The following is a 14,421-nucleotide window of genomic DNA, read 5'->3' as shown; positions in this document are numbered from 1 at the left end:
CTCGAGGCGGACGATGAAGCGAGGATCCTTCACCGCACGGCGGCAATGGAGACTGGCAGACCCGTGGCGAGCTCCAGGTGGAGGGCAGAGGATGAGTGCAGGGGCTGCTGGGATCCATCGTCGACGTGTGGTAAGGGTGGGAGGGTGGGTTAACGAGAGGAGCGCGCGCGAGGCGCTGGGCACTGGACGGGCGCACGCAGGCGCGGGCACTGGGCGGGCGCACGAGGCGCCGGGCACTGGACGGGCGCGCGAGGCGCCGGCACTGGACGGGGCGGGCGCGAGCGGCGAGCACTGGAGGCTTGGCACGAGGCGCGGCACTGGAGGCTTGGCACGAGCGCGGGCACTGGAGGCTTGGCACGCAGGCGCGGGCACTGGAGGCTTGCACGAGCGCGGGCACTGGAGGCTTGGCACGAGGCGCGGGCACTGGAGGCTTGGCACGAGACGCGGGCACTGGAGGCTTGCACGAGACGCGGGCACTGGAGGCTTGGCACGAGGCGCGGGCACTGGAGGCTTGGCACGAGACGCGGGCACTGGAGGCTTGGCACGAGACGGGCACTGGAGGCTTGCACGAGACGCGGGCACTGGAGGCTTGGCACGGCGCGCCGGCACTGGAGGCTTGGCACGAGGCGCGGGCACTGGAGGCTTGGCACGAGGCACGGGCACTGGAGGCTTTGCACGGCAGGCGGCCATGTTGAAAGCGCGCAGGGCAGGCGGCCATGTTGGAAAGCGGCTCTGGGCAGGCGGCGACCATCTTGGGAAGCGGCTCTGGGCAGGCGGCGACCATCTTGGGAAGCGGCTCTGGGCAGGCGGCGACCATCTTGGGAAGCGGCTCTGGGCAGGCGGCGACCATCTTGGGAAGCGGCTCTGGGCAGGCGGCGACCATCTTGGGAAGCGGCTCTGGGCAGGCGGCGACCATCTTGGGAAGCGGCTCTGGGCAGGCGGCGACCATCTTGGGAAGCGGCTCTGGGCAGGCGGCGACCATCTTGGGAAGCGGCTCTGGGCAGGCGGCGACCATCTTGGGAAGCGGCTCTGGGCAGGCGGCGACCATCTTGGGAAGCGGCTCTGGGCAGGCGGCGACCATCTTGGGAAGCGGCTCTGGGCAGGCGGCGACCATCTTGGGAAGCGGCTCTGGGCAGGCGGCAGCCATCTTGGGAAGCGGCTCTGGGCAGGCGGCAGCCATCTTGGGAAGCGGTTCTGGGCAGGCGGCAGCCATCTTGGGCAGCGGCTCGGGGAAGGCGGCCATCTTGGGAATAAATGCAGTGTCTTCTTCCTCCATAATACCCAACGTGAGAGCTGACCCCACAGTCACTAAACCAAACTCAATAAAGTGTGCCAGTGATTCACGTGGACCCTCTCGAACAAGTTGTGTTTTGAGTGGCTGATTTATTCCCTCGTGAAAAAATTCAATTAGCAAACAGTCCGGTAAATCAGAGAAGTAAGCCAGGTCCAGAAATTCCTGAGTATAATCCTCAAGTGATCGGGTGCCCTGCTTGAGGGTTAGCAAAGACATTGCAAGGTGCATACCTGGCCATGGTTCGGTGAAAAGCCGCTGGATCCTGGTGTGAGGTTGCATTCTGTCACGTATGAAGGGTCTGAGGCGTGCGGATCCATGTGCAGGCTTTTATTAAACGAAGGCATGGTCATAACAGGCAGGCGTCGAACAGGGCTAACAGATATATAGGAGGCAAGACAATAGCAAAATCCAGAGACAGGCGGTGGTCAGGTCAGGCAGCAAACAATCACGGAATCAGAAGACAGGCAGGGTCAAAACCAGAGACAATAATCCACGGGCGATCTAACAACGAAACAGGCGAAACAATGCAACCTGCAGTTGGTGGCTTGCTGCAGTATTTATAGTCCTCTGACAGGAAGTAGCAGCAGAGGGAGTGATCGCAGATCACCCAGAGGTAAGAGCTCCTCTGCTGGCTTGGTGACACATATACATTTGAAAGTAACATTTTAGGTGTGGTGAACACTTGACTGTCATTTGACAAGCGTTAACTGCCCATTTAAGCGTATAATAAAACTGTTGTGTTCTTCAACTGGCCACATTATGCTATTGCACAAAGACTATAAAACTAAACAAAGGTAGTTAGGGCACAACACATTTATGAGCACGTGAACAATAGCATCTCATTGGCTGGCAGACCTATTGCGAAGGCGGTGAATCCGACTGGATGTTTTTGTGAAAGTGCACAGCCTGTCTGCGCGAGAGAATGAATTGCGGGTTAATTGGAAGGTGCAGTTTTGCGATAAAGCTCTCTCACCTCGGGAACGACCCCTGTGATAATGAGCAGCATGACAGAGGTCAGGTCTTCCTTGACTCTCGTTTAATAACAAAAATCTAGTTTATCATTCCTAGCTTGTGATACACTTCTTCATCTTTATTAACAGAGGAAAAAAATGAAGGTTATATATGTGTGAATGGGATATTAAATAATCTCGTAATCACGGAACGTCTAGACAGTGGAAGTTATTTGGTGATTTAAGCACTGTTATGGTTGTATTTGGAAGCGGTCATGTTTAACCAAGACATTCTGTCTGCAGGGTCCTTGACCATCAAAAAAAAAAAAATCACAAAGGGAACAGGAAAACCCCTGTTTTTCCACTTTCCAGCTTGTCTTACAAACTTGGGATTTCCCTTATTAACCGACGCTTGCATTGATATGAAATGGAATACGTTGAGCTTCTACCATCAAGCCAGTGACCAAACTGCAAGCAATCACACGGAAATAATGAAATACTTCGAACTATACACTATTGTTGTTTCTCCTCCGTTTCTCCTTCATCTGTTTTTTTTTGCTTGACAGATCAAAGGCGTGGGTTTTAGCATTCCTCTGAATAAGCTTTTAGCTTAACAACACAGGGCAATTTAGATCTCTCGCCGACCAAGACAAAAGCTTCCATGGATCTGTTAGCTGATATTCTAGTGCCTATTGTTGCCCTTGAACCTGATAAATTTGACAGGGCCCAAGAGAATGGACATTGTGATTCCACAAAGCTCTCCCTCAATAACCGCGGGGCTAATCTCCTCGCCTGATACCGTATTAATAACCTTTTAATTAAAACAGAAAGCGACATTGAACAAGGACTAAGCTGCCCCATGCTAGGAAGTGTAACGAGAATCAATATGTATATTCACAGACTATACGAAAGGACGTTTGAGGGGGGGGGGGGAGGCCTGTGTGAAGTGAACAATGTCACAAAAGGCAGATAGTGAGGAACAAAAATATTTGCTTATCAAAGGATCCAAAAAGATCAAAGCTAAATCAATGCATCAAAGTGTTTATTAGACTGAAACCTTTGTGATAGTTGCGCAGACTTATCAAGGCAGATGGTGGGTTTATAACATGATCATTACAAACATGTTCATTTTCTTTAATGAAAATAGTGTTTTGTATTTTGCAAAATACAAAAATTCTGTGAAAGGGATTTAAACAGAACACAAAATTAAAAAAAACCACAATAAAAATGCAGTGATTTCCTGATTCCTTTCTACATGTGTGTCACGCTCAGGTATCATTTTACTTTCATTTAGTAAAATAACAGCTACATTAGTTTACATAAACTATGATGGAAAACATTAAAGCGTCGTATTTTTAATCTTACTATATATAGTATTACACACACAAACACTTATATGTGTGTTTTACACATAGGTGTTAAAGATAATAATATACTGTAACAAATGTATTGCTTATTGTTAGATAATGTTAGATAATATATTTTGTATCAAGTTAAATGGGTTGCAAATACTGTTTCATGTTGACTTCAAGACTGAGATTCCATTTGCCAAAAAATAGAACTTAAAACAACAGGGAAAAACAGGTGAATGAAAAAGGGAAACGCATGATTTATAGCCAGGAAAGGAGAAATGCTCTGATAAAGATGTGGTTGCTTCAGTCTGAGTCTGCGAAACCTGCTTAGCAAAGCTGCTTGTCTGTCCTCAGCCGTGCCTGGCACGCAGGGGTCATGACCTGGTCATGAATCGCTTCAATCAGCTCCTGGCTGGGACAGGAGGGGAGGGGAGCCGCGAGCGCTTTTGATCTCGGTTGGCTAGTCAAGCAGCATGGGTAAGATATCCCTCAGCCTCTCCTGCAGGTCGGGCTCTGTGGGAGCGGGGCTGAGGGCAGGTCAAGAGCACTGTTCTATTTTTCCTCTTCACTCCCATTCTGACCCGGTTGAGCTCCTGTAGCTTCCAGTATTGCCTCAAACATGTTGGGTTAGAAGAATGCTCTGATGTGAGGTGGAAGGTTTGGTAGGCGTCCAATTATAGATCTAGACCAGGGGTGTCAAACTCAGCTGCCGGAGGGTCATTGTCCTGCAGAGCTCTAATATACCTGCCCGGAAGTTTGTAGCACTTGTAAATGCCTTCATCAGCTGGATTGGGTGTGTATAATTAGGTCTGGAGCTAAACTCTGCAGGACAGTGGCCCTAATGTGTAGGGGACATTCTCATTCTAACATGCGTTTGATTTGGGGGGAGGAGGGGTTAGGGGGTGCTGCCAAATTATTAATCTCCTTCAAAATAAAAACTTTGTTAGCATAATGTGTGCAGTGTGTGTGTGTGTGTGTGTGTGTGTGAGAGAGAGAGAGAGAGAGAGAGTGTGGTTGGGAATAATGCAAGAAGATGAAGAACAGTTTACAGTCTTTCACATGGACGAGGTACACACTGACAAGACCGGACGAACGAACAGAATACAAGGTAAAAATAATGCACAGTAATGACAATCAACGAGAGACGGAAACAAGGTCACACATGACACATGGTAAATGAAAACACAAACACAGAACGTCCAAAGGCGTGAGAGTGTGTATAAATATATTTATATACACAGAACAGGAAAAGCATTTATTATGTCAAATAATCATATGTGTGTGTGTGTGTGTGTATGTATATATATTTAATAATCTATTAATTGTGATTATCCAAAATGAAAAAAAGTATATTTCTAATAAATGCTGTTCTTCTGAATTCACCAAAAGAACAAAAAAAACAATAGTTTCACAAAAACAGCTGTGTCTAGAGAACCAAACGAGAATATTAGAATGATTTCTGAAGGATCGTGTGACACTGAATGAGTTATGGCTGCTGGGAAAAAAACATTCTAAAATATATTAAAAAAGAAAACATTTGCTTAAACATGTATTTAAATTCTACAAGGTATATGTAATGATATATATATATAATTTTACTGTACTTTCATCTTTTTTTACCAAATCTTTGTACAGTCTTTCTGTAAAGGAAGTTGGTCATTAATGTAAGATTGGCCTGTGAAAACCCTTGGCACTGCTCCTATTTATCAGTCCTCTGGTACAATACGCTTGGCTTATGTCAATGATACACGATACGCGAACAAGCTCCGAAGATGAGCTTTATACTGGAATCAGTGTGTGGTCTTATTCACTGAAGCTTACTCTTCCATTCACAGTGTCTCTTGACAGTAGAGGCTTTTTAGCTCTGGATATCGTCGAGCATTAAGTGGCTGAGAGTAATGGGATACATTCTGGGCACGCGGTAGAAGACCAGCACTTAAGCAGAGGTGAAACCAGGACAATGAGAAGCGTTCCTCGGTGCTGTGTTTACATTTACATCACACCTGCTTCCTCCGCACAGCTCAGAATATCACAGCACTCCCTCTCAGAACCCAGAGGAGAAGTCCAAGAGTTCAATTTTTTGACATGAGAGTCCAATATAAACATTTTCTAGAGATACATGCCTGAGAATCCAAGCGAAATAAACCCTTGCACACTTGATTTGTCACATGCGATGTTTAATACAACGCAGCCCAGCTTATAATGCACGGATCAGACTTATCCAAAGGAGGAATTTGCATCATTACAATCATTTTTCTTCATTCTTGTAGGCTTTTATTAGCAAATTAAATCTCCAAGTAAATTACTATAAATGAGATTTAGAAAATGCTCATTGATTGCTTGGGATGAGTTGTTGTGCAGGTAATTTGCCTGTTCATATTATTGAATTATGACTGCTTTATGCCGTTATCATTGTCTAATCATATTGGTTCTGCACTGCAAGCTGCAAAATCATAAAAATGCAGAGCTATTGTGGGAACGCTTTCAGGATTTTGGCGCCATCTGCAGTCCAATGACAAACTTAAAGGCTACATAAACCAATAAAACCAAGAATACTGACATTACACATAGTTGAATGTCATCTTATTCATATTTAAGGCCGACTCTGTAATAGTATGATGAAATTCCTATTACTGGCAAGGCTTACTCAAGAGACTTCAGGAAACTGACTGATCTGTCTACATCCTGCCATTAAAAATATCACATGACTTTTAAGAATCGGGAAATCAAAAAGTGAAGTAATCAGTGTCATTGCTTATAAATGTAATGCATGCAATGCAAAGTAAATTAGCTTGAATTTGACTTTTTTTTTTTATTTAATCTCTCCAACTGTAAATATATATATATATATATATATATATATATATATATATATATATATATATATATATATATATATATATATATATATATATATATCAAAACAATTTTTTTTTTTACTTTTTACTGATTTTCTAAAATGTCATTTCCACATTTCAAATCATGTATTTTGAATAAAATGATAGTGGAAATTACATTTTAAACATTTTTAAATAAAACAACCATCTTATATTTGTATGCTAGGATAAATTCAAATGTGGTATTTTATTCACTCTAAATACACAGGATTAATTATTTTCATACTTATGTTTCGAAAAAATTCCAGATTGAAATGATGCATATTAAAAATATTTTCTGACATAGATTTTGTTCTGCTCATCTTGTCTTATGCAGTATGTCATTTCAGCAGTGTTCTCGCTGATACAGTTGTGTTGTTGGTAAACGTGTACCAAATAAATGACAGCAGAGCAGTGATTATTTTTATATACCCAACAGCCAGGCCATAAAAAGAGTAAAAGTAAAATGGCAAACAACTACAATGCTGTGGCATTATATATGTGGAATTAACAAAAGCTTGGTACTAAATCAACTGAAACAAGAAGTCATCTAGAAAATGCAAAAATCATTTGTGTTGCCGAGAGATTAATTTAACAGCGTAATGAGCGTACTGTGCATCAATATCAATATCAGCACCGCCTTATTTCATACAGAATGGAAAACAAGTGCCAATACTTTGAGTTGGTTTATAATCTTATAAGAAACAAAAAAATAGAGGCCAGTAAAATCAGCTTTTAAAACATTTAAAATAAAAACAAGAAAGAAAAAAAATCCACTGAGAAAGATCTTGATTTGTTTTTTTTTTTCTTGAATAACAATTATTAAAATATTAATTAAAATGTTAAGACTTTTTAATGTTGTTTATTGTTGAGGACCCTGGTATTTTAAAAAAGTTATTCTACAATTAACACGACAAACAGCTTTCTCAAGTTCAAAGAAAACTTGATCACTTGAGAACTAAAGACATCCTATACTCTCACTTCCCATCACATCATCTCAAGTGATCCAGTCATCACATGATCCACCGGACTCTCCACATTTACCTTAGAGTCCAGTCTTGGAGCACTGTTTGACTGAGGAGCCCAGTTTATCCGCAAGAAGGAACGGGCTAAGGTGGCAATACTGCAAAAAATAAAAACTGAAGTAAAGAAAACCTTATATATCAAAAGAACGAATAGGATACCAACACAGAAAATCACATTCACCTTTGGAGTACTGCTCTGGTTTGGATCTGGAGTGTCTAACATTGTAATACTAAAATCCGTAGAGAAACGGCTGTTCTGGAGAACGGCAGCCATTTCTGCACCCACCTCCACTGGGACATTTGTCTGAAACAGAATGAACAGAATTGACCGTAAAATAAGTCGTATTAATATATCTAAAAACGAATACATAAATAAAACGTGAGTCTACCTTAAAGGAATGAGAGGCATCAAACTCAAAACGTTCAGCACAGTCAGGCACAGTGCCTTTATAGGTCACCAGCGCTCTGGTCTCGATGGAGTTTTGAGGGAGTTTAAAGATCCGGTAAGTTCCAGATGCGTATTTAACATCACCTATTGTGGCATATTGTAGGTCAAAGCACCACTAGTTAAACTTTAACACGTCTGATTGCCTCAAAGTCACAGCGAAGAACAAAAGCACGTGAAAACAAATGTGGTTTAGCAATAATGCTGTTGCCATACACAAATCAGAAGGTAACAATTACCAGTCTTTCTTTGAAGTTCTGGGTTGTGAACCACTATGTGACTGCCTGCAACCAGGTGAGGAGTGCTGAAGCCTGTGTCCTTTATTAAAGAGATGAGATCCTGCCAGTAGAGGGCGCCGGCCATTCCTTCACCTGATAGGAACAAACACATTCATTTACCACTTCTTCATTAAATTTTGCATTGATGATACACGTTATATGTTAGATTGGGGTGTATTTATGTTTTGGAAACCACTGCTTTCTTTGTGTGAACCGGGGTTGTTATAATAAAGTGGAAAAAAAAATTAAATCATTTGAAATAATATGGTTATATATTTATAATATAAATAAAATCATATTTTACAGCTCATTTTCATTTAGTTTAACTAGATGTACTAAAATAACTAAAAGCTATTTTTTTTTCTCTCGAAAATTATATAGACATTAAAAGCAATCTAGGAACTTACAAAAAAAAAATTATACTAGAAATTCTAAAATAAAATGTATTCATAATACTAATAAAAATTGCTATATTTATTATCATTGCAGTAAAAGTTAATAAAATATATATAATAGTATCTCAGTTTCTAAAGTAAGGCTTGTTAATATTGTGGGGTTTTTTTTAAGTCTTGACTCTAACCATCCCCATAAATAAATGCAGAGTAGCATAGTCTAAATTTCTAAAATGTATTAAAAATGAAATAATGTTTACCCCACAGAACTGGATCTTCCTTGAAAGAGTCTGGAACTACTTCGCTTGCATACATGTCACTATAGTACAACTCTCCACCTTCCTATGAGATCATTCACATAAAAATGTTGTTTGAAAAAGTTCACAATTTTGCAAAACGTTTTCTTAAATAAACACAGCAGTGAGGGGAGATGATCAGTACGTGTGTTGGAAATATCTCACCTTCAGAACTCTGTAAGCTTCACTTATCACGGTCCTCTTATCTGGGCACAGACATATCACACAGTTTGACCTAGAGAAAATAATTGGCCTTTTCGTAAAAACAAACAAAAAAAACCCCTTTGCTTAGGTAGGTTATATTTTATGAAAAATAAACGACCTAAGGATGTGCATACACAACTACGTCCAAAGAGCTGTTCTGTATCCCTGCATCGCTGAGCTTCTCCATGTATCCTTTCACAAACACAGTGTTTGGTTTTGAGTATTCAAACTTCTCCTGATGGTACTGGGCATATTTTTGTGAAGCAACTATCTAATTTTGGAGCAAACACAAAGGTTAATGGTTGCACTTCCTTAACACTTGCATGGTTATATACGAAAAGTTGTTTAACTTTTAAAAAATAGGATATAATTACTCTGTGACGTACCATCTCATCCGTCATATCCAGTCCGATGACTTGACCTCTCTCCCCCACCAGTTTGCTGAGGACGAAGCAGTCTCTGCCCGATCCACTGCCCAGATCAAGAACCGTGCATCCTTCCAGTTTTTCTGGAATCACCAGCCCACAGCCAAAATACCTGAAGATCACACCATTTCATTCTCTACTACCGCAAATCGGACAAATCTGTAGTTATACAGAGGTAAGCTGTACCTCTTGCAAACATCTGGGTGGACTTGTTTTAGGGCCTCGCATGCGCTTTTGGGCAGAGGTCTGGAGGGCATGACACACGCAGCATTGGTCTGTAAGTCATCTGAAGTCTCCAGCCGAGAGCCATAGTAGTTCTGTAAATATTAAAGAATGAGCTTTGCAAAGCGATCCTGCGATGGCCTAAAATAAACGCTAAAGCCCATTTATACTGAAAGCTACCAAAGTAGAACCTCTCCAATGAACGTGCGCTTGCAGTGTACACGAATGCATTGCGTTTTTGGTAGCTCACACATTTAATTACATACAAATATTTCAGGATAATATATGAAGTTATAGTTACAGTTGTAGTGCACGACTCTGCGTGCAATACATCAACAAATTTGATCAGACCCCTCGATTAGTTTTGATCACGGGCGTAAACGATGTGAAAAAAAAAAATGAAAACGTCGTCGGTCGCGTCGCACTAAATAAACGTTAACATGGTGTCAGTGCGCGTTTTGCCCGCTTACCTTCACGTTTTCATGAACAGCAGAACACATGTTAAAGATTTGAACTGTACGCCGGACAGCTAAAATGCGTAGAAATGTAGCAGCGTGGTTCATAAAAGCGAACGGAATGTAGCTGTAGTTTTGCCTTCCAGTTTGTGCTGCTGGGAAAGCGAATGCCCTGGAAATGTAACGCATTAGTTGTGCACTGCTCGCGGTAATACTTCTATATCCAACTTCAGGGTAAAGTCCTTCCTAAAACTGTTCCCGCAGAAACGAACGATCAACATGAACGCGCATCACCGCTAACCAGCTGAGGGCGCAACGCGTCCGTGTTTTCATGGCGCACCTTTCTGCAAAGACAGTAACATGACTTCTGCCTCTTCCACTTGTTATATTTAATGGGTAGATGTATGTACAACATTCTGTATCTGTTCACTGATTCCTTAAGTTATCTCCAGACCAACTGTGGAATAATTTGCCTTTAGAGAACTGGAATAAGTCGAGGACGATCCGTCAGATGTAATATCCAGAAAAGAAATATGTAATTCTTAAGCGTGTGTCTGGAGTTAAGCATGGTGGGGGGTTGGGGGTAGTAGTAGCTATGATGTCTCGGCTTGGCAGAGTTAAGAGACAGTGGTGTGAAGAAGCCTGACATGCTGTGATGAATACGGACATTGTTGCTCTCCTGCGTGTGTGCATGGAACTGGAAAACTCTTCCCACAGTGTCCTGCTTGACATTAAGCAGAATCAGTCAGCTGTGACCTTACTCTGCCCTCCGAGTCCTGAGTCTTTTACCAAACAACAGCCTGTACTTTGATTAAAGGGTGGTCCAAGTATGTCTGGTTTTCACCCCGTTGTAAGCAAATATCTGTGGGATGAGTCTGAAAGGCCTTTGTTGTCAAAGATGAGACATCGTCTGTCAGAGAGATGAGTTTCTAGCTCATTTCAGTGTTTGCTAGTTTGGGTTTTCATAGTATTTTAACCTTTACAAAGCAATAAAATATGGTTTAATAAATGATGCACTATTACTGATGCATATAAAATATCTACTGTGAATAAAGGGCATTTGTACAAAAATGTAATTTCTTTAAAAAAAGAAAAAAGAAAATGCATGTTATATTTGACAAAATGAAATTAAAAAATCTGCTTTTTTCCTTACCCTTTCATGTTAATAAATGATTAATAATACAAATATATATATATATATATATATATATATATATATATATATATATATATATATATATATGTGTGTGTGTGTGTGTGTACAAATCAGTTCTTAATACATTTTCTCTTACCTCTATGTTCTTACGTATTTCTATTTCTATTTCTCAAACAGTTGTTCTCTTATTATGCTAATGTAAAGCACTTTGAATTAGGTATCACTGTGTATGAAATATATATTATTTCAGGCCTATTAAATGAATTGTATGCTACTAGCATTCATTCACATGCATGGCATCCAATTTGATTACTAAGTTAACCTGACTGTTTATCAAAGCTCTTTTTTTTTTATCTGTGACCCTTTGTACTGTATTCTAAGTCCATGACCACTGTACCGCAGACGGAGACATCAAAGCCAGTGTTCTCTGTGCGGCATTTCCACCCCCCTCTGTGTTCTCTGACAAACGAATAGTTGTCAAGCTCCAAAACTTGACCTCGGTCTTGGTCCCAGACTTATTTGTTTAATTTCTGTTCCTTTTTTTGTAGTCAAGGCAAGCAAGAGGTTATTGTCAGTTCAAGCCTGACAAACATCTACACTGGGAAGGGTTCGCTGCCAGACTAAAGGTTATGAGAAGTTGAAGGAAAGGGTAATCTTTGGAAGATCAAATAAAGTGGAAGTCAGAAGAGGGGAATGTGTACAGTGTCACACAGTCAGCCTTCTCCTCGGCAAACAAAACCCCACTGTTCCTCTTTCTGCCCTACACACATGCACACGTACAATCTCTGAGGTCTTTTTTAACCTCCGTTGCCCTTTGAACCCTCAGACCGTCTGGTTAAAGCAAGCTATTACAACACATTCAAAGTTAGTTATTTCCCTTTCACCACAAGAACAATGTATACCAGGATAGCATCAGATCCTGCTGTGTTGACTCACTGTGGAGGCTCAGAAGGATTATACAATGTAATGTCTGTGAAATGAACAGAAAAAAACATTTAGACCGTTAGATCACACAGAAACATGAATATAAGGGAGGCAGCATCTCCTCAAAATATTGGATAAGAAAAAAAAAAACACTAAATAAATAAATCGAAACATTGTACAATAGTAACAGCAGCAAGTAAAGTTACAGCAGGAGTCTGTTGCCCCGCCTACCCTGAGCCCACCAACTTTTAACAGACCCCTAAAAATGTGGGGTATCTCTATCAATATGATTGGATAGGAATCAGTTTGATGAAATTTTAGGTGTCTAGGTGTGAGTATTTACCAAACTTAGCATAATTATTGCATGAGTTATTATTATTTTGGAGTAAATAAATGTACTTAAAACACCAACTTGAATAATACTTGGCTTTAATAAACAGAATATTTATTCAATCGTAAGAAAATATCCTGATACTCTAAATAAGGTTTATGTAACAAAAAAGTGTCTGGGATACATTTAAATTTGGATGAGGATTTTGCCTTTTCACACCACTACACACCACTGTTAGATTCATTCGGCACTCTTTTTCCTAGTAGTAATCTGGCATATCTAATGTGAGATATATTTAAAAATATATTCATGTCATTTTCATAGGCATAACTGGGTCACATGAAATCTCTTTTATGACTTTTCTGTTTGATCAAACATGGAATATGCATGATCCCCATCTCAAACACACACACTTTTCCCTGTTATGAATTACAAAATGAGCCACATAATAAAAGACAACCAGCAATGACATGATATATTTTTCATTATATAAATTCTAAATTTATAGTAAGCCTCTAGATGCAAACACGCATACTGTGAAGTCCTTTGCTTAAGGTTACAGGGCCTGTTTAAGTGAAGACGTCAGTGATAGGTGCGCGTGCATGGGCTGTAAGGGAGCCAAGAAGCCATATTTCATATGAGGAGTTCAGAGATCCATAAATCACAGGTATGATTTAGAATTTCCCGCTTAAGCACAAGAGGCATTAACTATCATCAGCCAAGCACAGCATACTTTTTATGTATTGTTCCACATCAGCGATTCATGCCAACTGTGCAACTTTCTTTGATCCATCAAAAATGCACGCAAGCTCTTGTCCAATTACGAGCGAGAGGATCTGTAAAAGAAACTCAGCAGGAATGTGAAGAGTGTCCTCCACTTAATCAGTGGCGCCGCTGCTTTACCGACCCTCCCGACAGCACTTTCCAGTTGTTCAAAGGTTTATCATCCCTTCTTTTACAAGCAAAATGACGCCATTTATTATGCTTTTTAACATTCAAAGCACAGTAGAGGATGATTTGATCCGTTAGCTTACCCTGAAACTCCAAAAGCATTTTTGATTCACACTCGTGCACAACTCAAACCTGCTTTAGCTTTAAGTTAATCCCATCAACTCTCACTTCAGCCACCCCCTACCCCCTCACTTTAACACAGACACATAAAAGGAGGTGTAGGCCTATATTATATGACCTAGTTTTGAGGGAAAACATAAAAGAAAGCTCATATTCCAAAACAGGCTTGCGTGCTTCTCCCAGCTTTGATTATTAAACCCCCTCGTGCTCCGCTGTCTGTCACCCATATTTGTCAGCATGTCATTTTTGAGCTTTTAAAAATTTCAGCATTTAGTTGCGAGTGAGCAGAAGGTGAGGGAATCGCATTTCTCTCCTTCGTTTCCTGATAAAAGCAACCCTGCAGGCCCGAGGCAGGTTGTTCTTTGTTGCAGAGTGTCCCTTTCTTCCAGAATACCTTTTTACAGGCCACTGATCTGTCTTGATGTTGGCCCCGGTGATGCACGAGGTCATCTCTGTCCTATCACTTCCTCTCACATCTATGTCACCGTCGAACGACAGGAATTAAGGTCATGACTCAGGGCACAGCAGATAAAATTTAGGTCAACAGCAAGGTTTAGTCAGCCAAAGAAAAGGTTTCCATGCACAACAAACCTCGTAACTTCCTCTTTGCATGTAAAATCAGTTTTTGTGCAGCCGAGGGATCAAGCACAGGTCGTATGCTACTTGAGACATAGATCAGGACAGCATAATTAGTGGAAAAAACATTGCAAGACATAAACGACAGG

General features: G+C 41.1%; 1 protein-coding gene across 1 annotated transcript; it reads right to left on the bottom strand.

The window, feature by feature from the left end:
- Nucleotides 1-7,344: 7,344 nt before the first annotated feature.
- zgc:153372 (uncharacterized protein LOC767695 homolog) lies at nt 7,345-10,441 on the bottom strand. The gene is made up of 10 exons (XM_043258313.1): nt 10,230-10,441; nt 9,724-9,854; nt 9,499-9,649; nt 9,247-9,383; nt 9,074-9,143; nt 8,873-8,954; nt 8,182-8,313; nt 7,887-8,029; nt 7,679-7,801; nt 7,345-7,595 (listed from the first exon to the last, which is right to left on the bottom strand). The coding sequence occupies exons 1-10, from the start codon at nt 10,401-10,403 to the stop codon at nt 7,518-7,520; spliced, it is 1,221 nt and encodes a 406-aa protein (XP_043114248.1). The 5' UTR covers nt 10,404-10,441; the 3' UTR covers nt 7,345-7,517.
- Between the last annotated feature and the right edge of the window lie 3,980 nt (nt 10,442-14,421).

This window comes from Puntigrus tetrazona, chromosome 15 (genome assembly GCF_018831695.1).
Source record: "Puntigrus tetrazona isolate hp1 chromosome 15, ASM1883169v1, whole genome shotgun sequence".
In the NCBI taxonomy this organism is placed as follows: domain Eukaryota; kingdom Metazoa; phylum Chordata; class Actinopteri; order Cypriniformes; family Cyprinidae; genus Puntigrus; species Puntigrus tetrazona.
The sequence above is the reverse complement of the archived record's forward strand: the minus strand, read 5'-3'. Positions and strand labels throughout refer to the sequence as shown.

Excerpts from the sequence above, each read along its gene's own strand:
- zgc:153372 (XM_043258313.1), bottom strand. The coding sequence starts at position 10,403 with ATGCGTTACATTTCCAGGGCATTCGCTTTCCCAGCAGCACAAACTGGA. Across the intron at positions 7,802-7,886 it reads ATGCCTCTCATTCCTTTAAG|ACAAATGTCCCAGTGGAGGT; the intron begins GTAGACTCACGT and ends ATTCTGTTTCAG. Across the intron at positions 7,596-7,678 it reads ACCAGAGCAGTACTCCAAAG|TATTGCCACCTTAGCCCGTT; the intron begins GTGAATGTGATT and ends TATTTTTTGCAG.